This window comes from Culex quinquefasciatus, chromosome 3, assembly GCF_015732765.1.
Source record: "Culex quinquefasciatus strain JHB chromosome 3, VPISU_Cqui_1.0_pri_paternal, whole genome shotgun sequence".
NCBI classification, from domain to species: Eukaryota; Metazoa; Arthropoda; class Insecta; order Diptera; family Culicidae; genus Culex; species Culex quinquefasciatus.
The window spans coordinates 196,221,834-196,247,255 of NC_051863.1; the positions used below are offsets into that span (position 1 = coordinate 196,221,834).

Genomic DNA, 25,422 nt, shown 5'->3' on the forward strand with positions numbered 1-25,422 from the left:
GACCAGACTTCCTGTTTCATTCATTGCCATCCTGCTTACAAATCCCTCAAGAGAGCTGTACTAAATTGCTCTACCTATCCAGTCCAGTCCGAGTCTCATCCCATACCAATTCAAGTGCCAGCTCCTAGGTCATGTTTTATGTTTGTTTTCCAGCAAACGCGGAGTGGATGATATCAACAAGTAGCGTGAGTTTGGATCCACTTGAACTTCTCTTTGCCATCCCTTCAATGACGACCGACCTCAGATCTAGATGTGTAGTGGTACGTTACCTTCATGTCGTGATGATCCAAAAGGTACGACGCTTCGAGGGCAGGAAGTTGGGCAATCTCCCCTGGCTGGGGTAAGCTGTCAACTGTTGAACCTGAGAGCAACCACTTTGTAGCCAAACCAATGATTGTCCAATGACCCCACGATATCAACCCGGCCAAGCACTTCCTCCCAGCTGGCACTTGGTATTTTTATCCGTATTATCCGCATCGACCGGGGGCCAGCTGGAAGATTATTTGATATTCAATCCAATTTCACGCCAATGCTTTCCCCCCCTGCAAAAAAAGTATGAAAACAGCCCGAATTGCGCCGCGGTCACACAAGGTTCTTGTCCTCTAGAAGGTTCCGTCTGCTGTTGCGCTGCGCCGCCAAGGAACAGTCAGCGAGTTGTGTTTGCTTAGGATCTACCACAGAAGCAGCCAGGAAAGGCAGACTGAAGTCAACATTTCCACCAGAGCTCCGCAGAGCTTGTTTTGCGGTGCAATCACTTTCGCTAATCGTACCCGTGTTGCCAGCTTTGATTGTGGTGAACCATTTTAAAGGCCTAATTTGCCCTTAAACGGTTAAAAACCTAAATATCGGTACTTGGTTTTTTCTTCATCACCAAATAATATTTTCAAAAAATTTTAAATTAACCCTAAAATTAACCATAACCGGTCTAAGACAATTTTGTTTTGCCTTTTCATATGTAAGGGGTTGAAAATATTGGAAAATTTCACGTTCACGTTACTTTCATATTTTAACAATAAAACTTGACCCATATTTGCACTTTAAAATTCAACGCTATTTTAGTGAAGACACAGTAAAAAAATGAATGTTGGAAGATTGTAAATTTGTTTGGTTAAATAAAATCTCTTTTTTGAGTAAATTTACCAAAAACAATGTCTAAAAAATTTTAATTCGTCAGTCCCTGATGGTAAAATACACTTCCAATTCCGTCGTGAAACTACTTACTTTTCCTGTCATTCTTGAACGACGAAATAGCCTACTTTTCTGTACCAAAAATAACAGAATCGAATAGCAACACTTTTCAAAACAAATGCTGAAAAGTTATACTTTTCAACATTTTTTTTATTTAAACGATTTATTGACAAAATACATGAAAATTTGACATAAAATTTCACTCAGTGTGTGTTTTTTGGAATTGCAAAAAATGTTGTATGGAACTCGTTGCAAACCTTGATTTTTTCAGCACTCTTCTATATCCAACTCGGTGAACCTCGTTGGATAAATGTACGACTCGTGCTGAAAAAAACCTCTTTTTGCAACTTGTTGCATAAACTACTATTATTTATACAAAATCTATCAACATTTCCATATGTAATAATACCGTTTTTTGTGTAGAGAAAATTTCGTTTTCTTATGAGCAATTCTCTACGAAATCGGTCTTTTTTTAGAATTTTTATTTTTGTATTTTTTAATTCGACTGAAACTTTTTTGGTGCCTTCGGTATGCCCAAAGAAGCCATTTTGCATCATTAGTTTGTCCATATAATTTTCCATACAAATTTGGCAGCTGTCCATACAAAAATGATGTATGAAAATCGAAAATCTGTATCTTTTGAAGGATTTTTTTGATCGATTTGGTGTCTTGGGCAAAGTTGTAGGTATGGATATAGACTACACTGAAAAAAAAAATGGTACACGGTAAAAAAATGGTGATTTTTTAATTAACTTTTTGTCACTAAAACTTGATTGGCAAAAAAAAACACTATTTTTATTTTTTTTATTTTTTGATATGTTTTAGAGGACATAAAATGCCAACTTTTCAGAAATTTCCAGGTTGTGCAAAAAATCTTTGAGCGAGTTATAAATTTTTGAATCAATACTGATTTAAAAAAAAATCGAAATATTGGTCGCAAAAATTTTTCAAATTTATTTTTCGATGTAAAATCAAAATTGCAATCTAAAAGTACTTTAGTGATATTTTGATAAAGTGCACCGTTTTCAAGTTAAATCCATTTTTAGGTGACTTTTTTGAAAATAGTCGCAGTTTTTCATTTTTTAAAATTAGTGCACATGTTTGCCCACTTTTGAAAAAAATATTTTTGAAAAGCTGAGAAAATTTTGCAATATTTTGCTTTTTTCAACTTTGTTGATACGACCCTTAGTTACTGAGATATTGCCAAGCAAAGGTTTAAAAACAAGAAAATTGATGTTTTCTAAGTCTCACCCAAACAACCCACCATTTTCTAATGTCGACATCTCAGCAACTAATGGTCCGATTTAAAATGTTAAAATATGAAACATTCGTGAAATTTTCCAATCTTTTCGAAAACAATACTTTCATTTTTAAATCAAGACTAACATTTCAAAAGGGCCAAACATTCAATATTACGCCCTTTTTAAATGTTTGTCTTGTTTTAAAAATTTCGAAAATATTTTTTTAGCATGTAATTTTTTTTTATCATGCATCATTTTTTTCAGTGTAGTCCATACTCATACCTACAACTTTGCCGAAGACACCAAATCAATCAAAAACTTCCTTCAAAAGATACAGATTTTTGAATTTTCATACATCATTTTTGTATGGACAGCTGCCAAATTTGTATGGAAAATTATATGGACAAACTAATGATGCAAAATGGCTTCTTTGGGCATACCGAAGGCACCAAAACAGTTTCAGTCGGATTAAAAAATACAAAAAAAACTAATGACCGAAATCTGAGAGAACTGCTCTTATGTATTTTTTTTTTGAGGCTGTATCTCAGAGCCGTTCTGATTCTTTACTTAAAAAAATATTTTCAAAAAAAAAATAATTTTTGTGCATAAACAGTACTTGTTCGGTAATTGGGCTGAACGAAAAATAACGAAATGCTTACTTTTCATATTTCTTTAATTGTGACTTGAAATTGAACAAAAGTTTGATTTTCTTTTTATTTATTGAACATGATTTTTGCATCCTCTAACCTTTCGGTCATTTCGGTTTGTTTTGGTTTTTTGACTTTTGTCTGCTTTTAACTGGGCTATCGAGCGCCCGAACAACTACTGTAATCGAAAAAAAAAATGATTTTACAATTGAAAATAAAGTATTTTTTTGAAAAATTGGCATCACTGCTGGATTATTTTTGACCAAATTATGACATAGCTCAAAAGATGGAACTGCGAAAAGATGAAAATTGCGTTTAATTTAAAATGTTTGATGACGTTCATTTTTTTATACTTCATTTAAGATGTAACATTCACGATTCATTTCTGTGTAGTTCTCGAAAACGGTAAACTTTATTATTATTATTTTTTTTTAAAGAACTTTTCAATTTACCAACATTTTCTCTTAATTTTTTGTGTGATATCCAAAATAATGGCAACACTGTCCACACATTTTTCTCAGAAAAGCACAGAAGGTGACTTTGAGAAAATAGAATTCTGTTGTCAAAACTTATACTGACAACAACTACCGATTTTTAAATACATTGGGTATGGGGGTGAGACTGGGTCATACAAAAATGATGAAATTTGTATGACCCAATTTTTGTAAGGACAACTATCAAATTGGTACGGATTGTATGGACGATTCGGTGATAGGAGCCTCCTCCACAAAAAGTCCATGTCCGAAATTCCGGAGAATATTTCTATTGGATTGCTGTTTACTTATTTCGTATGAAGTCAGCAGATTCTGTATTTGATTTTCTTCAAATAAAACCATATGTCTGAGTAATTCTCTAGAATTGAAACTGATTAAACTAGAATAGACTCGCTTGCACCAAGGCACAAATCAAGGAATGAGTATGACAAGAAGAATTATTAGTTCTCGTCATGCTTTCTTGGCGAATATGTTCTGAAGTTAAAAAAATGTTTACTATTCGGCTCAACTGTGACTCGTACGACATCCCAATAAATTTTTATGAGTTTTTAAATGGCTTTAAAAAAATAGAGATTACGTCTCGAGAGCACTACACCACGAATATTACTCAGCTACACCACCATTCTACTCATTTTTGTCCCATATTTCTACAAAACCAATACTAACATTGGACAATTTTGCAAAGAACAAGTGCTACCGTAACAAAAATGTGGGTATTTCCAAATTCAAAAACTTCGTCATCCCTCTTATCGTCACACTAACGAGACTCACGTCCAGTTGCGATTGTTCCACAACAGTTACCAAGAGTCACTGGACGCGATCAGTCATGCTGACCTTTGCTTTTATTTTGCTACTTTTTGGCACGAGCCAGGCCCGGGGAAAGTCCGACGAAAGTTACGGTTGGGATTTTGTGCAGCGGCAAGTAGGATTCAAACAATAATACTTCTTATTTCTTGTTTCAGATTTCGTCAAACAGTCAACAAACTTTTCGCTCAACTTTTATCGACATTCGTTCAATCCGGACGAGAATGCGATCCAGTCACCGGTGTCGGTTCAGGCCACACTTTCGCTCTTGTATCACGTAGCTAGTAATAGTACCGCTGCTGACATGCAAGCGATTCTCGGGTTGCCCGCTGCGAAGAAAAAACCTATTCCGAGTCTGGTAGAGTTCCTCAACAGCACTGGTGGCAGTGACAGCGTCCTCAGGATGGTCGCCAAAGTGTACCACAGCCCGGAAGACCTGAATACAAAGTTTCTTCCGCTTTTGCAAGATTCCTACAAGGTCGAGGTTGAAGAAGCAGATTTTAAGCAGAAACAAAAGGTAGTGGATTCGGTGAATCGGTGGGTCAATAGCTCTACCAATGGATTGATCCCGGATTTGATCACGGCCAGCGATTTGAAGGACAACGATCGTTTGATCCTGTTGAACGCGATCACCTTGGACGCCAAGTGGGAACATCCGTTTCCGAAGAGTTCTGCCAGGAAAACGTTCCATTTTGTGGACGGCGATCATGACGTTGACATCATGTCCATGGATGAGGAGGTCTCGTGCGGTAACTTAGGTGATTTAAACTTGCTGGAATTACCGTATGAAAGTGAGACGGATTTGTCGATGTTGTTTGTGATGCCGAAGAACGGGTCGTTACAAGATTTGGTCAACCAACTCACGTTGGAGTTCTACGAAAGGCTAAATAGTGCACTTAAGCTTGAATACGGAACGGTTGAGATTCCCAAATTTTCGATCCAATCCAAAGTCAAAGCCAAGGACGTGCTGCAATCCATGGGATTGGGATCGGCCTTCGAGGTGAAGGCATTCAAAGTATTCGCTCGGAAGCCAGCTCAGCTTTCCGAGTTGCGCCAGAAGGCAGTGATTAATGTGTTCGAAACTGGAACCACAGCAGCTGCCGTTACTGGTGAGTGTGTTTGGCTTGATTCAGTGGGAGATGGTTATCTATTTTGTCTTGTTCAAATTTGCAGAAGGCCAGCTGGCATTTCACACAATTCCATTGGAACTTTTCATCGGAAATCGTCCCTTCATCTACTTGATTCGCAGAACTTCAACGAAGGAGATTTTCTTCATCGGACATTACTCTCACTATAAGCAGTAAATTAATACCAACAATTACTGAATAATATTAATCAACATATCCAATAAACAAACTGGCAGCACTGCCAACCTCATCGTAAACTGCATCAAAGGCTACGGATGACCATCCGAAATCGACTCATTTGCCCTGTGCTTTTGTCCCCAAGAGATCCCCAAGTACAGCGCTTCCTCACTGTACTCGACGAGCTGTGATTACATTTTTTTTTCGCTTCTTCTTTTCAATTAATATCTTGGTTGGTTCAGTGATTTATACTTGGCCCTCACTCTCACTCTCGTGGCATGGCTCGGTAGGGTCTCTGGCTGGAAGTTATTATGATTATCATCACCATATCGGCAGCCATCAGCGCGCGGCAAAGGAACAAATTATCACGCGCGAATGGCAGTCTTTTGCTTTTTGAAAGAAGCAGAAAAAGTCTGAGCAAGCGACATGGTCGGTATACTTTGTAAAACAAGCTGTAATCATGCTTTGAGAAGCAAGTTTTAAACGTAAAGTTTTATTTTCATTTGCTTGCTGTTTGTAATAATCGATCAAAGGAATAATTCACTGGAAAGTAAACGAAATCCTTCTTTGCAACATCTTTAGCCTGAATCAAATGTGGTGACTAATTGGCTAAGTAGGAACATGTAGCACATGAGTCATAATGTGAACAGTTTCGGTATAAAAAGACCATTTTAAGAATTAACTATTTTAACGGGATTTTAAAGTGTCATTAAATGCATTTGACACGATTGTAACAGAAAACCGCAACGTTAAACAGTTTCAAATTCTTCAACTCCTTATCGCTGTTAAACATGATTCACACAGCATTTCCAACCAGCTTGAACGTGACTCGCGTGATCCATCTGCCTGCAGTTATGACAAATCTCAACCCCACTCGTCACCACAAAAGCTCCCCCCCGACTGCACAAACAAAATCATCTCGATTCTCGGTAATGGACGGTGCTTTCCATCAACAACAACATTGCGCACACATTTTCCCAGTGAAATCGAAAGGTATCGCTAACCGTTGGTATAATAACCAAGCTTGGTGAAAAATTCCACCTTCACAAACGTGCGTAATATTCGAGATAAAATGTTACGATGGATAATCTGTGCTTGTCTCAAGTACGCGCAGTTGCAGAGGTTTGAGGTTTCACAGTCCACCGGACGAGCATAGTTTTTCACTTTCCAGGCAGCAATGTGTGCACCGCAACGATCAAGTTCACTTTTCGCATAGATAAGCCGGTTTGCTGTCCCGATTGGAAAGATAGTGAACTTTAAATTAATTTCGATAATTTTAAAAATGTATTAAAATCTTAAACATAGAAAAATATATTGTTTTTTAAATATAAATAAATTCAATAAATTAACCACTATTTTCTCATCTCGGATAGTACTCAATGAATGCGACTCCTCCTTAGACTACGCATCATTTGGTTTGAACGTTCAAGTGCAACAGAGATATAGCTTAAGAAAAAAAAATAGCAGCAAAATCGCGAACAATCAACATGACAGTGCTAAATGTTGCTTACAACGAGTCAACATACCACGCTGGATAGCAAGTTGTTTCTTCATCGTGCAACAGAGAAGAAAAAATGCACCCGTTTGTTAATATTTTGCTGAGGTGGTTCCGAATGTTTTACTAAGATTTATTTCTGCAGAAAAAAATCGTTTCAGATAGTTTAGAAAGGCAAATCTTTATTTATTCAAAATGTGACACCAAATTTAAGAAAAAACTATGAAACTTATTTTAATCCACCCCAACTGTTATTTTTGCTGGGCCCATCAAAGGTTATCTAAGCGGTATTTCTTTAACACGTGCAACTGCAAGTCATAAAAACATTAGCAAGATCAATGCACTGGCTGTGGAGTATAATCCTTTGAAGGATTTTGAAATTTAAAATCATGATTTGTTCTGTAGTGTTTCTAGATTGTTAATATATTATAAGTTTTATTTTCGATAAAATAAGACAACATTCGGTCTAGAAAAAGTCAGAATAAAGTGACAATATCTTACCCATGTAGGTTTTAATACCATATTTTGGTATTTGGGAACCCTTGAAAAACAACTTTAAGTATTATTCAAGACTATCGTAGTTTGGATACCAAATTATGATGTTTTTTTTTTGGTATTACAGGGGTTTTTCCGGATTCCTCTAAATGTATCCGCCCTTTAAAATGACAATTCAAACAAGTGGTTTTACTGGGATTGAGGAATGAAAAATATCAAAGACGTTTCTTTTAAATTATTGATATACTCATATGAAAATTTGTTAAAATCGTTAAAAGATTATCTATATCGGGATACAAAGGTTTGGAATTTTTGTGGTATTTCATTGTTTTTTTTTTCTCGAATTGCTCAGAAACAAGATTTTTTTTTGTATTTTTGCTTTCCTCACTGAGGTAAGGCTATAATCCTGCTCGAAAAATGAACTTTTGAAAACCAGCTCGTAGATCTATATTCATGTATAATAGGGTGTTTCATCCAAAACCAAAAGTTCTCAGAATCAGGCAAACCGAGGTTCCCCTAGTAGAGGATACCCATAGGGATTCTCATGCCAAATATCAGCCCATTTGGTTGAGAATTGGCCTGTCCCCAGCGGTTTAAAGTTTACATGGAAATTACCATGGGATTTTTGTGCTTTTCGTTCAATCGTTCCTACAGATCTGGGGACAACATGGATTCACTCGGAATAAAGACAGGTGTGTAGGGGATGGTCCAATGAACATATTCCAGAAGGAATTAGGCTTGTCCATTCTGTCCCCAAGGTGCGCATTGGATCGACGTCCGGTGTCTCCAAAACCAACGATTCATCCTTCAAAAGCATCGCATTTCCTTAGTATGCTATGACGGCTAGGTGGAAACCACGACGTCCCATATGAGACGGTGAACACGTGGAGAGGCATCGATTGCATTATTAACACAAAATCATCATTTTACTTTATTTAGAATAGTTGAAATTCTTCCAGGAACATCAATAATTATAATTTTAGTACTTTAAAGAATGTTTCTGAGTCAAAACTCGAGTAGATACTCTGCCACGTGTTCACCGTCTGACATGGGGCGTCGTAATTTTCTCCTAGCCGTCATAGCATACTAAGGACAATGCGTACATTTGAAGGGCGAATCGATGATTCTGGAGACACCGGACGTCGATCCAATGCGCACCTTGGGGACAGAATGGACAACCCTAATTCCTTCTGGAATGTGTTCATTGGACCATCCCCTACACACCTGTCTTTATTCCGAGTGAATCCATGTTGTCCCAAGACCTGTAGGAACGATTGAACCAAAAGCACAAAAATCCCATGGTAATTTCCATGTAAACTTTAAACCGCTGGGGACAGGCCAATTCTCAACCAAATGGGCTGATATTTGGCATGAGAGTCCCTATGGGTATCCTCTACTAGGGGAACCTCGGTTTGCCTGATTCTGAGAACTTTTTTGTTTGGCTGAAACACCCTAATGTATACCTATCGACTCAGAATCGAAAACTGAACAAAATTCTGTGTGTGTGTGTGTGTGTGTGTGTGTGTGTGTGTGTGTGTGTGTGTGTGTGCGCGCGCGTATTCACCTTGGTGCTCGAATCAGGTGCTGGAATTTTGATGCCGGATCTCACTTATCTATATGAAAACTATGTCCGGATCCATTATCCAACCCATCGTTGGATAGGCCTATAGACCTTTCCAATGAGTCCAATACATTGAAGATCTGGCAACCCTGTCTCGAGATATGCACACTTAAGTGATATTTATGTACTTTTTTTATGCCGAATCTCACTTAAATGTAGGTAAACTATGTCCGGATCCATCATCCGACCCATCGTTAGTTAGGTAATCAAAAGACCTTTCCAATGAGTCCAAAACATTGATGATCTGGCAACCTTGAGATATGACCACTTAAGTGATATTTTTTATACTTTTTTTTTAATTCCTAAGTTTTTTTCCGGATCCATCATCCGACCCATCGTTGGTTAGGTAATGAGTTTTTTGAAGATCTGGCAACGCTCAGTTTCAAGTTATGACCGCTTATGTGACATTTGTGTATTTTTTTTATTGTGAAATAGATGGAATTTGTGTCCAAACTCATCATATCACCAAATGTTGATAAAAAGTTAGGAAGGCACCAAACACATAGGTGGATTAAGTTAGTTTTTCTGAAATCATTGATTTTGTGTCAAATGCACACTCAAAAGAATTGGAGCTTATAAACCCTTGTATCTAGTTTCTTTTTTAATAATATTCATAAAACAATACAAAAATTTTGTAGGTGGAAGAACATACACAGAAAAAAAAGTTGAGTTTTGGAATGTTGAAAATTTGGTAGGTTGAATATTACCTCTTTTTTGAGTAATATTACATTAAAAATATGTAAAAATGTCAACCAGATGAATATTCATCAAAAACTGATAAAAATTCATAATTTTCTGGGGCAAAATTAATCTTTTTTTTGCCACAAAATCTTTCACCATTTCCTGATGAATATTACCATAATTTTTTCTGTGTAGGTATACCAAACTGTAGTAGTCCAAGTGCGTAGGAATACAAAAAAAAATAGATCACACCAACACCAAGTGTTGGTACCATAGCTGGAAATTAGTATTGGAATGGTATTTTCTTCGAATTCTTTAGCTCTTGGAATAACATGGTTTGATACTGTTGTGGTTTATTACCGGGCAACCAAGGGCACATTTTGCTGTTTTGCCTTCCTCACCTTACTGAGGCAAGGCTATAAAATCACTCGAAAAATGAACTTTTTAAATACACCTCTCAGATATACCTTCACGTATACCTATCGACTCAGAATCAAATTCTGAACAAATGTCTGTGGGTATGTGTGTAGACATGGTTTTGTTTCCACACGATTATCTCAGAACTGGCTGAACCGATTTTGGCCGGATCCGCCTTATTCTGTTCCTTTTGGGGTCCCCTAAGATCCTTTTTTTTATTCTGTTTAGTGAAGTACTTTTAAAGTTATGCCATGAAAAAGTTTTTTTGCAGCTACTATAAAGGGTGATTTTTGCATAACCTCAAAGGCAGGGTCTTTTTGCCTACGCGCGAGAGTCGCGCAGCATGCATATTGCCCGGTTGCCACATTGTTTAAGCAGTGTCTGCGTCTCTTCTGGAAAAAGTCTGTATTAAGTAACGTTTTTTTGTATTCCCGTGTAATGCGGTAAACAAGCTTTGAAAAAGGTTGTCTGACCTTCATATCCTTTTGAAGAGTCTTTGCAAATAAGGTTCTTATTTTTTTTTTCACAATCTAACCGTTCGCATTCCTCAATTCAAATAGGAAATGCTAAATTCCTGTTGTGACCACTTAAGTTATATTAAGTATATTAAGTGATATTTATATACGTTTAGAAGCCGGATCTCAGTAATCTATCATGTAACCCGTCATTGGATAGGATCTCAGTATATTTGATTGTGGTGATGTCTGGAACTGGATATATCATGCGACCTAACTTGAATAAGGTGCGAAGAACAGAGTACTGAGACAACCGAATGACAATGATATCAAAAAAATCATTGCAAATCCGGGTGACATGGTGTTAACATTTTATTTAACCCATTTGACTCGATTCCACCTCCCTTTCCTTTCTTCACTGCGGACATCAATCATCCAGGCCGTTGGGTCCCCCGTACAATAGTTGGACGATCAATGTGGCAATGTCGGAAGTGCTAAAATCGTTGTCATCCAGCCAAGCCGATATACGACGTATACGTATTCGCGCTGCTTATATGGAAAGGGACATTATAGTTGGGAGAAAAAAGAGTTTCATTCACAACCACTTGTTAAATGTCACCGATGGGCAGCATACCGCATCAGCAGAGATGGGAATACATTACGCTTTGACCTGAAGGGATGAGTGTTGTCCTTATTCTGATAGAGTTAAAAATTTACTCAAGGTCATACTTTTCAAGTATCATGAGAAATCGCGATTCATTCCAATAGATAATTAAAATTTTGAATTCTTTCGTTCCATATGTTACGCAAATCATTATTATTCTGCTTATATTTGAAAGAATGCTTCCAATACCAAGCTCAGAACATCTGTACAAATGTTTTCGCTTGAATATCTCAACAACCTAAACAAGTATCCATATCTGACGGCAAAGTAACGAATTTTATCGTCTGGCTGTCACACAGACTTCATGGTTGAAGCTGCTGGTGAACAGCGGTTCAGCAGTGACGCGTTAATTAAATCAGCGCGAGCCCGGAGAGTGCCATCTGCGTGTATGTGTTTTACTTCCAGCCGGGAAAATATACATGACCACACTCCGTTTGGACGGATGTGTAATCTTGGGGTTGGGACGATCGACCAAATTCTGACTGTAATCAATCTCCATTAGACGTTGGTTGTTTGCGTTTTTGTGTGTGATATATCCGCCGAGAGCAAGCTCTTCTATAGGTCACTTGGGCACTTGTAAGATTTCCCGGAACGTATAGTATAGCTTATAATATGTCCCCGCCGACGGTTGAGGTCAGCAAATGGGCCCCGCCATCATCATCAACGTCGCTGCTCCATAAACTTGTATCAAAATTGAATCCCTCGTCACGAACGATATAAAATAATGACACTCGACGGCGATAGTGCCCGGCTGAGTACATCCATTCATGGTAGATGGACTGTAGTATAAGCTATAGCTAGAGCTATCACTTGAGGCAATCAGCGTTATTGTTTTCGTCCTCCTACGCGGACTCCAAAAAAGTGCTTTCAAACTTTCGAGTATTTTTTTTTATTTTAGATTTAAGAAAATACTCAGCGATATTACAGCGATATTGTTGTTTGAACTTTTCACAATTCAGAATGTAATAAATTCCGTCATACAAATCGATTCGGGCGGGGCTGGCAAGCCCTTGTTTGGCCATGTCACGTCCTTCACCCCTATATAGCAGCAGCACCGCAGCAAACTCTTAGATGGCCGTCACACCAGGAATGGCAGAATGGCGCAAAAACAACTGACTAAATAATAATAATAATAACAGCAACGCCGATACCGATACCACCTCCCCTCTCCATCCATTTAATTACGTTCAATTGTGAAGGGAGGGTGCGCGCTGCTTTGGAATTTGTACGGACATCAACGACGACGACGACGACGACGACTTTGTAATGCGCGTTTGGAATGGGACACTTGCAGGAGCTAGGTATCGACGAAACAATGCAATTCTTGAGGAAAACATTCACCTTGGTAGTTAGATAGTGATTTTACGTTTAAGCTGTTACGATAAATCAGAACACTGGAAATTACAAAAGTTTTCCATGCTCCAAAATCAACCTGTTTGAATCCCCCTACAACAGGTCGGACGGTCGGTCTACGAAGCCACTAGTTGCTGAACGAACCACTATAAACAACAACACCGTTTGATAGTCGTCCAACGATTTGAAGGTGCTTCCTGGGTGAAGGTTGGGCGAGTATTCGCTGCACATCAACCGTGTAGTAGGGGCGTAGAACGTCCAAAAATGTAAAAGTGAGCAGCAACACCTCCCTTCTTATCCCCGTGTCCAGGTTGGAAACCACGACACGTGACATCATATTAAACGAGGGGGGAAACCTACTGAAATTTACTGAGTAGGGTGATCCTCAACTTTGATATGCGATCGAAAAGATTGCAGAATTATTCAAGTTCATCCATAACGGCAAACAGAACCAGAAGGCAGTTTTGTACCGCAGGCTTTACAGCTTGCAGGTATGTACAAACAAGGCGAATGAATTCAATTAATAAAATTTAAATTGATTAATTTGCAAGACGCTCGCTTCCAGCTGCGGTAAATTGTGGCACGACCACAGCAATAAAACAATTTAGTATTATGGCAAGCGAACAAAGAGCGATGCACTTGAAACTTGAAACCACTTTACCATCAATTTAGAGTTTGCGTATATTCTTTATAGTGCGATCCCAATCGAATTACGAGTTAAACTAATGTTATCGCCATCCACAAACCCATCGAAAAAAAAGTCCAACGATACCGCTATACCGTAAAATAAAACAAGTAAACCCTAATCGCGAAAAAAAAACTACTCTTTTTATGGACGATGGCACGAGTTTAGCGGGATCTGCCCCCCTTCCTCCCCTCAAACCATGAGCGCTGCTGTCTGTTGCTTCACCTTCCTCAGCCGGAACATTATGGCGGTCAATAAAATATATACAAACGACCTGCCCACTTCCGAAAGCCGAGTCCCAACAAGCGATGAGCGCGATACGTTCGCGGGGTCTGTCTCCCATTGACGAAGAAAGTGACCACGTGAACATTATGTTTCGTCACAGACAAGTGGATTTGACCGTTCGTGGAGTATTTTTGATTTGGATGAAACCTTGTGTGAACTTTTCTTATGACCAAAGTAGACATTTTGCATACAGTCATCCCACATATTTGGAACACCCACAATTTTGGAACACTTTTGTGTTAATTTGTCAATAGCAATGCAGCTTTTTTGTCTACCCTACTATTTTTAGTACCTTTATTTGGACATTCTCTTGCTATTTCTCTAGTGAAAGTATTACTTTTTGAATAAAAAAACATTATTTCAAGACTATTTTATCCAGAGCAGCAAAACACTGCCTGTTCCATAATTGCGGGATGTTATTGTCCCTCCTGAACACCTGACTTTATCTGATATTTTCACAAAAAAAGTTATCAGACCATGGATAGAAAATCACTATGCTTGAGTTTCATTGGTTTCAGTGAGTGAAGTCATTATTTTGTTACAAATATGAACTCCTGGAGAGATCCAAAGTTTGTTTACATTCGTAAGAAAAAAGTGTTCTGAATTTGTGGATTTCAAGGGTCAATGTTTTTAGCATAGCAGTTGCTACTGAGCAATTCCAGCCCAAAACAGGAATTTTTTAGGTACTTTTTTCTCGACCCTCTCCGATTTCAATGAAACTTTGTAGACATGTTATCCTACGCTTATATAAGCCATTTTTGTGTATATGGAGCCAGTTACACTCGATAATGACATTTGAGAAGGGCGTAAGTGTTTTAAGTATTTTTGTAATTCGTTATTAAAATATTGGCAGTGGCAGTGCGTGGCCGAATGGGTACGCTGTCCGCTTTGTAAGCGGATGATTCTGGGTTCAATTCCCATCTGTTCCAACCTTCCATCGGATGAGGAAGTAAAATGTCGGTCCCGGCCTTGGTTGTTAGGCCGTTAAGTCATTCCAGGTGTAGAAGTCGTCTCCATGCCATAAGTACAAACAACACACCAAACCAAGCCTACTCCGGTGGAATCGCTGGCGGCGGTTGGACTCGCAATCCAAAGGTCGTCAGTTCAAACACTGGGGTGGAAGGTTCCTTGGAGTAAAAAGACTCCTAGGTTCGAGCAGAAACTTGCAATAGAGACCACAAAAGACCCGGGGGTCGTTAATGTGGATGGTTTGATTTTTTTGAATTTAAATATTGCTGTATCTCGAAGCCGTTGCATCGTATCAAAAAGTGGTCAAAAACAAACTTGTAGGAAATTTCACGGGCTTTCCAAAAAAAAAATCCACTGAAAGAAAAGAACACTCCAGATTTTTTTATTTTTAAGTTTAAAAGTAAAATTTCAGGGTGTGCCCACGATTTTTTTCCGTTCAAATTTTTTTGTGAAAATAGCCTAAGATGTTACCAAAAGACTCACGAAAAATGCACAATGGAGCAACTCACCTAAAAAATTTAAAAATCATTTACTGAAACTGTTTTTTTTTTTTTCAAAAGTGCTCTAAACATCAAAATTTTCAAAATCCGAACAAGAGAGTCGATTTTCCAGACAATTTTACATAAAAGTCTCCATATTGACCATTGTCCTAAGTCCAATCTTTGTGAAGTTACAGTGGTTTTAAAAATAAAAATGTTGAAAAAATAGTTTTTTTGTGGTTTTTTGCAATTTATATATGACAGACTTGATTTTTCAGTCTCGAAAATATTTTTACCGGAAAGCTCGTCCAATTTCCCATAAGTTTGTCTTTGACCACATTTCAATTGGATGTATGGGCTTACAGATATAAGCTAATTTACTATCCAGGTTACTATACTTCACTGAAAAAATATTATGTTTTCAGTTATGAGCAATGTAATTACCTTATTAAAACCAATGTTACTTCACAAGGTTTGGACTTAGGAGCCACCTTTGGTTTTGGGCTTTAGAATGGATTTAGACCAACGGTAAGGCAAGGGTCTTATAAAGGACGTCAAATAACATCACCACACCGTAAACGACGTTTAAATTCATTGTATTTTCCGAATTATGAGCAAAAATGTAAATTGATTGACAAAACCACGCAAATGTTGTTTATTTCGAGGTTCTTAAAAAAGCTTTCTGAAAAGTTAGATAGTTTGAAAAAGTTTGTTCAATGTTTAGAATGTTACCACGAGCTATTACGAAGGTAAACAAACAACAACGTAACCTTCAAAGCATTTAGAGGCTTGGTGGTGGAAGTGTCAAATTAAAATCCACTCGAGGGCAGAATGGACCAGCCTTTTCCTGCCTTATAAAAACAATCAAAAATTGCGAAATTTGAGCTAGATTGATTATTTCACTACTGGTAGCTTCACAAATCACGTTTAATGCAACATTAGTTGATTTTTAGGAGTTTTAATGCTTATTTGTAAAAATAGTGTCTTAATACAACATATTAACACTATTTTCAAAAATGTTTATTTTGGTAAGTGACTATTTTTATAAAAGTGGTCTAACTTCATGGAAACTATGTAAAAAAGGTCCCTAAAGCCATTTCTTATCTCCCTTCGACGTTGTATTAGACAAAATGGCTTGTTTTCTAAAGTGGCCCATCCTGCCCCGCAGGGTGGCCCATTCTGCCCCGCACTTTGGAAAAGTAGTCGAAAAAACATTTTTTTAAAGTGGGTCAAAAATATTTAAAAATTTTCATCGACCATGTACACAACATTGAAGGGAACATTCCAAAGCATAAGCCTACTGCACTCAATTCATAAATTTGATTTTTGGCGCATTTTACGTAGGCGGCCCATGGATTTTTTTATTTATTTATTTTTTTTTTTAAAAGGTCGGGTAAAGTCGAGAATCCCGAGCATTTGCTTGAAAAATATTTAATAACTCTCGAATCCAATCCACTGCACCTAACTAAAAATGTAAGGTTAGTTTTACCTTTTTCATTAATTATTTAAAACATCGGCAAAGATTTTTCTAATACGTAATATTCATGGTCCAAAATTTAATGAAACTTTTTCATTCATTTATTGATTTGTTAATACATATTGGATAATTATGAAGGCACGCATTTGACATATAGGTATTATGTTTTATTTTTTGACATTGCTAATATTTCTAAAGAAAATTTTCAAAACAACCTATGAGTCATGGGTTTCCTATGCAGATAGGACCTTTTGAAAATGTAATCTAGATTTGTAAAAAACGGTTCCAACTTAAGCTGGGGAATTTTGTTTATCCAAGCACCTTTCAAATGACGAACGTTTTTCGAAAAAACTTTTTTGTAATAAAAAGACACGAAAAAAAATATTGGAAAATAACACAAGAAACTTCACAGTTTTTCATTGAGTACGTTTAATTTTTTCAATATTTATTATGCTGTAATTATGCAGAGTTTGGTTTTTATTTATTTAGAAATCTTGCTTCTTGATTGATTTGCAATTATTTTTGCTTACTATTTAAGGTTCTGAAAAGTCGAAAAAAGTCAGATAAAAAATAGCATTATTTAACTTCGACTTTTCACACAACAAATTGAATTGAATTCTTATTTTTGTATGCGTTCAAGATGAGAAAATGCCGTATTTTGAGCTGTGGAATAATTTGGTTAACATTCAAATGACAGTGTAATCAACAAGATTTTCTAAAACTGTCGAAAAATAGTTGAACAAACAACTTTACTTTTAAGATAAAGTATCAAATTTGCAATCAAAAAAATACATACATTACAGAAATGTCTATATCGTCCACCGATTTTAAGTAATAGCCTCTTGAAAAAGTTTTTTTGTTTTACAATTCCGTCGTAAAACTACTAATTTTTCCTTTCATTCTCAAACGACGTTCAGTAGTTTTGATTGATGCTGAAAAGCAGAACTTTTCAGCACATGTTTTAGATTGACTAAATACAACGACATTCGACGTACAATTTCATTCAAAGTGTTGAATGGAACTTGATTTGATTCAAACTTTTTTTTTGCAACTTGTTGCATAATAGTAGTTTATGCAACAAGTTGCAAAAAGAGGATTTTTTCAGCACGAGTCGTACATTTATCCAACGAGGTTCACCGAGTTGGATAAATACGAAGAGTGCTGAAAAAATCAAGTTTTGCAACGAGTTCCATACAACATTTTTTGCAATTCCGAAAAACACCCATTAAGTGAAATTTTATGTCAAATTTTCATGTATTTTGTCAATAAATCGTTTGAATCAAAAAAATTTTGAAAAGTGTTACTTTTCAAAACAAGTGCTGAAAAGTTCAACTTTTCAGCACCCATTTCAGTGCTGAAAAGTAGAACTTTTCAGCATTTATTTTGAAAAGTGTTGCTATTCGGTTCTGTTATTTTTGGTACAGAAAAGTAGGCTATTTCGTCGTTCAAGAATGACAGGAAAAGTAAGTAGTTTCACGACGGAATTGCAAAAACTACTTTTTGCAACTACATTACAGAACGATAGATAGTAAATTGTTCAGAATATATTTAACATATATTTTTTTGTATTTGTAATGAACTGAGTAAAAGTTCCTAAAATTTAATGATATTCTGGGCTACAGATTGAATGGAAACATAAATGATTGTAAAAAAGCTATTTTCGTGTAAAAAACACTTGAAAACGTAATTGAAATTTGTTTTAATTACTCCTCTTACGTAGGCCACAGGCCATGTTGAGGGCAATACACTTGAAAAGTATTAGCAAAAACCATATGAAATTCATTTTTTTTTTTCATAAAACAGCTTTTTTCGCACAAATATTAAAAAAAAAAGCCGTACATCATTCTCAAATATACTTAATCAAAATCTGAAATGCTCTGTATTTTATTCCATTAAACAAATATCGTAATCCTTTCAGAGAAACAACAAAAATATTTCAACACTTTAAATAAATGTCAAGTTTGTTTGCCTGTGACGTGTGGCGCTTTCGTAATGGCCCATAACCCGAAACTGGTTCCAGAGCGCTGCAGCGTTGTGGGTTCCTTCCGTTTTTTTATCGCCAAGCTTTCCCTTTGGTACGGTGGGCCTCTTCAAAGCGCGCGAGCCTTCGCCGGATGACTTATTTATAGAAAATAGTGTGATGGGCCAGCATCATCATACCAGTTTGACTGGATTCGACGGTGGTATTTATTGATGGGTGCATCGGCGGCGTTTAGAGTGCATTGCATTGCATTACCGAGAGTGAGAGTTGGCCGGAACCGGCTGGACCGGATCAACAGCTGATGTTACGATGCGAACCTGGTGGGAAAATGGAAATTCTGCACTTCCGTTTCGGTTTTATTTGATGAAAAAGTGTTGGTGTTGCTGGTCATATGAACAAAACGACACAAGTGATTGCGACAGATGTTCTTTCCAGGAATTAGGAGGTATTATATCATGACACAGCAGTGATAAGGGAAAACAACAGAAGCACTTACGGCCATGAAAGAATAAAAAACCCCACAGGAAATCACATATTCCACACCAATGCATCGAGGCAGGGCCGGGTAGGGCAAAACGAGTTCATTCGCAAATTAAAGTCAACATCAGAATACAAAAGAAATCCTGTATTCCGATCACGCCTCAAATCATCTACCCGGCTCCATATTAATACGAAACGAAGACAACACTCCCAAATAAGGGCAAGCCGCGACGGAATGTCGCATGCGATGCGGGCTCTTTGTATTTGTGTCCTGTTGACCGACGACTGCAGCACAGCAAGAACTGGCCGACGCCGGAAGTACTGATTGCTGCTCTCGTCCCGTAATCGCATTTAAAATCTTGGTACGGCGATGCACGTAAAAACACTCGGCTACTGATGATGGAACGACTTCAGATTGGGACTGGGAACTACATACAATACATACGATACGTTACAGACACACACGCACAGCTCGGCAGCAGCAAGAGTTGAGTGTTGACGAGAGAACGACCTTGCCATCGCTCGTACGTACGTGTGGTAGATCTTTGAAGAAACGGCTGAAGGTTGACAACAACAAGCAGCAGCACACACAATCGGTCATGCCGCCAAGTTTGGTCCATCGGAGATAATGGGGTCGTCTAGATATATGCTGGACAAAGCTGAACTAGAGGTCGAAAACAAGGTGCGTCTGCTAGCACTTTTACGTGTGCCTTCCTGGATAGCGTGCGTTGTGGAGTGACATGTATAATGGCAGCATGTGTAAATTATTGTTGAGCTCACGTGAGGCCTCGAAAATGATCAAGGTGTGTTTTTTTTTTCATAATTCATATTTTTATGAATCTGAGTTGAATTATCATCAAAACAAGTCATTGATCAATCTTTTACGATTTGTGGTTCCAGAGAAGAGATTTTAACAACAAGAAGAATTTAACGTATCGTGATTAATTTTTCACTTTAATTTACCATTTCTGAACTTAATATCCAAAACCATCAGTGACAATCGTTGCTCCATGTTTCATAACACCAAATATAATCTTAAGAATGGTTGGTTGGATTTGTGGAGAATTGCTCTATAGGAAAAATATTTTTTTTTTCAATGTTGCCCTTGTTTTTTTGATCATAGATATTTAGGGACCGAATGGTACAATTTTCAATTAAAAAAAAGTTCTGCTCGTTTACATTTTTGTTAATGTTGATTTTTTCAAATCTTGCCCAACACTTGAAAATGTCAAAAAAAAAGTTAAAAAAGAGTAGAGAATTTCACAAAATTAACATTTTTAAACATCGAAAATGGAACCATTGGTTCCCGAGATATCGGTGATCAAAAACGAGGGCTTTCGGCAACACTGACAAAAAAAATTTCCTGTTTCTTGTTTTTTCTTATCTTTACATTTTCATACCTCAACAACCAAATTCTATATCAACCTTGGTGTCAACTAGAGCGTCCAATTTCCCGTTCCGGGAAAAAAATTCAAGGGAAAAAATATTTCCCGTTTCCCGGAAAATTTGTAAATTTCCCGGGAATTCCCGAAATACATACAGAAGTATACATTTTCCTACCTTTTTGGCACTAATGTTTTGAAATTATACAAAAAAATAATAATTGGAGATTTGATTCTTTTTATTTCCATCTACTGTTCATATTAACTAATCAGCTTGTCTGTTAAATTCATGTCAAGGTTTAATTCAGATAATATTTATTTCTGAAGCATTCACCACTAGGAATATTGTTTGCTAATATGTTGGACAACAAAACTTACTCTGTTATGGAATGAATATAAACTATTTTATGTTTTGCCTTCCTCACGTTACTGAGGAAAGGCTATAAAATCACTCGAAAAATGAACTTCTCAATTAGACCTCCTAGACCCACCTTCATGTATACCTATCGACTCAGAATCAAATTCTGAGCAAATGTCTGTGTGTGTGGTGGGATGTTGATCAAAAAATTGTCACTCGATTATCTCGACATTGGCTGAACCGATTTTGTCCGTTTTGGCGTCATTCGATCCGTCTTGAGGTCCCATAAGTCGCTATTAAAAATTATGCAGTTTAGTTAAGTACTTCAAAAGTTATGCTAAAAAAACGATTTTAGCAAAAGCCCGGAAGGTTGTAAAAAGCCTTTCCACGCGTGCAAGACAAGACAAGTAACGTTTTTTTGTAATATCATTTGAAAATAAGATATTTACATCTTCCGGCCAAGATCAACATTGATATTTGTTTGACTTTATTTACCTTGAACATGTTGGATGGAAATTAATGATATAATTATTTTTTTAAAAAGGTTTGTGTAAGAAGAATTTGTTTCTAAGTATTCGAGAAATTACAGATTGAAGTTATAAACTTATGAAGCACGGGAGCTACCACGACATTATGGTCACTGAGACAAATTTAAAAGCAATTTTATGGTTGTGGAGCATAGATTTTCACTGTCCAAACACTTTGATTTAAAAAAATCCTTCTCAACAAAAATACTAATAATATTTTCTTTCATTTGGGACGATTTGAAAGATTTCAAAATTAGAAAGTTTATATATTTTCTGAAAGTTGCATGATTTTTTACAAGCAGTCAAGCCATTAATTGATCCTCACACTCATTTTGACCATTAAAGTTGCTGTTCTACACAATTTCGTTGCAAAAGATTAATCAGAAACAGGATTAGAATAATTTTCGTTAAATTTCGTTTTTTTTTTCAAAAAGTGTAGTGCAAATTAAATAAAAAAAAAACAGGTAAAAAATCTTTGACCTTTTTACATTTTTTAGCATGCTTTTTTTGTATGTATAGCTGCCAAATTAGTATTTGGAAAATAAAATCGGATAAACTGATGATACAAAATGGCTATTTTGAGCATACGGAAGGCACCCAAAAAGCGAGATCAAAAAATACAAAAAAATGCTTCAGCTGTCAAATTGGTTATACGCTCTTTTCAAATAACGTTCCAGATATTTTAACGTAAAATTACATTGAATTTTGATAAAAAAGCTAATAAAAATTACATGAAATAAAAAAAGATTCTTATTAATCATCAGGCAGTTTCCCCATCATCCTCAGAAATTTGTTGAAAATCGACGAAAATTTTTAAAAATCACGATAGTAACAATGATTCTTTAGAACTTCGCCTTTTTTCGAGATTTTAAATATTCTATTTTTTTATTTGGATGAAGCTATTGGTTCATGGATTTCCTATAATATGTCAAAAGAGGTTATTTTGCATCATTAGTTTTTCCATGTATGTGAATATTCTAAAAACTCTAGAGTCATTGAATTTACATGTTTATAGGATCGTTTAAAAAAAAAAAACTCTAGAACTGTATCTTGAAAAGAATTTCTCTGATCGGTTTGGTGTCTTCGGCAAAGTTGTAGGTTATAATTTTGGAATTTTCCGGAAAAATAGGTAGCATGAAAAAAGTTTCTCGTTTTTAAATTGACTTTTTGTTGATTATTAGTAAGGCCGTTGCAAATATTTTTTGAAGTTTATGTCTCCCCTTTCCCCCCACCCCTTTAAAATCGGTCCGAAAATCAGGGGGCAAAACGATTTTTTTTTCAAAAAACCTTAAATTTTTTAATGGAAAAAAGAGATTAATGAACTGAAAATAATTTTAAATACATTTTCCTGTGTTTAAAATCATATGTAGCATATTTGAGATCCATCAACAATTTTTTTTTTGTGAAATTCCGTTGTACAGTACTGCAAAAAAATTTTTTTTTTCGACAAAACAAAAATATTTCGCCAATACTTTGATATTTTGAAAACTAAAAATTGCAAAAAAGGTTAAGATGGTACGAAATCTGGTACAGGAGATACAGTCCACACTCGATTATCTGAAGGTCTTGGAAACATTTCACTTCGGAGTTTTCAGTGTGGTCATACTTAAACCCTGGGTGATGAATAGAGAGAATGCGTAACGTGATTTTCGAATGGTCCCACTTTGTTAACATTAACAAAGTATGAGGCTGTTCAAGCACAAGCATAACTTTTTTCTGGTAAATGAGCTGTTTTATAATCAGCAGCAAGTGTTTTATTTTTTCTAGTTTTTGACATTTTTTGGCTAGCTGGAATAGTGTGTATTTTCAAGTTTTGATTGGTTAGAAGAGGTTTTTCTTTTTCACGTATGACGAAGAACTGCGGCGAGAGTGTCATTCTGCGATATCGCAGATGAATTCCCAGGCTGATTTTGGAATCCTGAAGCTCTTCCTGGTACAGCGAAAAAACATGATTTTAGCAAAGCTGATCCAACAAACAGAGAAAATTTTCACTAAACCAGTAGGTTTTCAAAAGGAATCAAACAATTAAGACAGCTTCTGGATGGATACAACCGCATCGACTCCATAACCAACTTCCATTTATGTATAATCATAAAAATGTCCATCTCGCCTGCAACTTAATAAGATTTCTTGACTTCAACTCCAGTTCCTCGAAAGCCACACCGCCACACATTTTTATTCTTGCAAAAAAAAAACAATTTTTGATTATCGATAACAATACTTTCTACATTTTGCGAACAGTAAATTGGTTCCACTTTGACAGTTTAAAATTGAGGCCGTTTTGCGAACCACTTTTCAGCTAAAACCCCAACTACTCTAAAGTGATTAAGGACTTTTAAAATCAAGATGGCGGTCAAAATGGCGGTGATGAAATATAAAAAAATGCCTTTTTAAAATTTGTGGACTATCAACACCTCAAATTTTACTAAAGTTAGTTCGCGGCACTCGATTTTGATGTAAAAAGTAAGAATATGAACAAACCGGAAAAAATGTTAATGATTTGATTATCCAAAGTGTCATAGAATCCTTCGGATTATCGAGCCTGGACTGTATGCAATAAAACTAAATTTATTTTTTGGAAAATCGGTGCTATTGTCAAACAAAAATTTAAAATTCAGTTTTAGATGCAAAATCAAATTTTCACTTTAAATTTACTTAGCCGTTTTCAAGTTATAGGAATTTTCAGGTATTTTTTTCAAAAATGTTTTTGTTTGCCGGACTGCTGCACTGCGAACCACATTATTCAGTTCACTTTTACACAGTTATATGTGTGTAATGTTGATTCTCAATGTGGTTACAACTTCTTTAAGAGCGAGTTTTTCACCGATGTGAAACAGGTCGTATCGAGGTGCTCCGATTTGGATGAAACTTTCAGGGTTTGTTTGTCTATACATGAGATGAACTCATGCCAAATATGAGCCCTCTACGACAAAGGGAAGTGGGGTAAAATGGGCATTGAAGTTTGAGGTCCAAAAAACATGAAAAATGTTAAAATTGCTCGCATTTCCGTAAAACTTCATCAATTCCAACTCTCTTAGATGCATTCGAAAGGTATTTTAAAGCCCTTCAAAATGTGCTATAGACGTCCAGGATTGGTTTGACTTTTTCTCATAGCTTTTGCAAATTACTGTTGAAAATTGATTTTTTTAAAACCTTAATAACTTTTTGCAACAGCCTCCAACACCCATACTCCCATAGGTCAAAAGTTAGGTAATTTCATGGACTATAAGCCTACGGTATTAACTTTTTTTACGATTTTTCTAGAACAAACATTTTACAACGTTGGTTTTTGTCCTGTAGGCCTCCATAGCGGCACTTTTTGGTCTCAATTTTGACATATTTGGAATCCTCAGAAAATTTTACATTAGATTGAGGTGTAGGAATTTTGAATTTGATTGGAAAAATGCCATTAAGAATTAACTAAAATATTATTTAGCATTTTGTCTAATTATGGGTAAAACAAGTTTTCGCCTACTTGATACAGCATTTGACGTATTGATCATAGGGTAAATAAGATCTATTTCTTTTTTCAAAAATGTTTTATTTAATTATTTTTTAAATCAAAATTACAGCTCCAATACTTCTAACTTACGTGAAATTGTCCGAGGATTCCGAATATGACAAAATTGAGACCACAAAGTGCCGTCTTCTTGGCCCACAGGGCAAAAACTAACGTTGTAAAATGTTTGTTCTAGAAAAATCGTAAAACTATGAGAAAAACTGCGATTGGCCAAAAAGTTAATACCGTAGGCTTGTAGTCCATGAAATTCCCTAACTTTTGACCCATGGGAGTATGGGTGTTGGAGGCTGTTGCAATAAGTTATTTAGGTTTTAAAAAAATCCATTTTTAACAGTAATTTGCAAAAGCTATGAGAAAAAGTCAAACCAATCCTGGATGTCTATAGCACATTTTGAAGGGCTTTAAAATACCTTTCGAATG

The 25,422-nt window shown here is 36.3% G+C and overlaps 2 protein-coding genes across 2 annotated transcripts in view; one reads left to right on the top strand and one right to left on the bottom strand.

Annotated features, from left to right (window-relative positions):
• The window catches only part of LOC6042813 (arfGAP with SH3 domain, ANK repeat and PH domain-containing protein), a 59,627-nt gene that overhangs the window by 32,473 nt on the left and 1,732 nt on the right, over positions 1-25,422 (bottom strand). The window lies entirely within an intron of this gene.
• Positions 4,368-5,751, top strand: LOC6042814 (serpin-ZX). The gene is made up of 3 exons (XM_038258927.1): positions 4,368-4,469; positions 4,533-5,483; positions 5,548-5,751. The coding sequence occupies exons 1-3, from the start codon at positions 4,397-4,399 to the stop codon at positions 5,676-5,678; spliced, it is 1,155 nt and encodes a 384-aa protein (XP_038114855.1). The 5' UTR covers positions 4,368-4,396; the 3' UTR covers positions 5,679-5,751.

What these genes read in the sequence shown, in the direction of transcription:
- LOC6042814 (XM_038258927.1), top strand. Translation starts at nt 4,397, where the DNA reads ATGCTGACCTTTGCTTTTATTTTGCTACTTTTTGGCACGAGCCAGGCC. An exon ending in AAAGTCCGACGAAAGTTACG is followed by an intron (nt 4,470 to 4,532) that starts GTTGGGATTTTG and finishes TTCTTGTTTCAG; the next exon opens with ATTTCGTCAAACAGTCAACA. An exon ending in CACAGCAGCTGCCGTTACTG is followed by an intron (nt 5,484 to 5,547) that starts GTGAGTGTGTTT and finishes TCAAATTTGCAG; the next exon opens with AAGGCCAGCTGGCATTTCAC.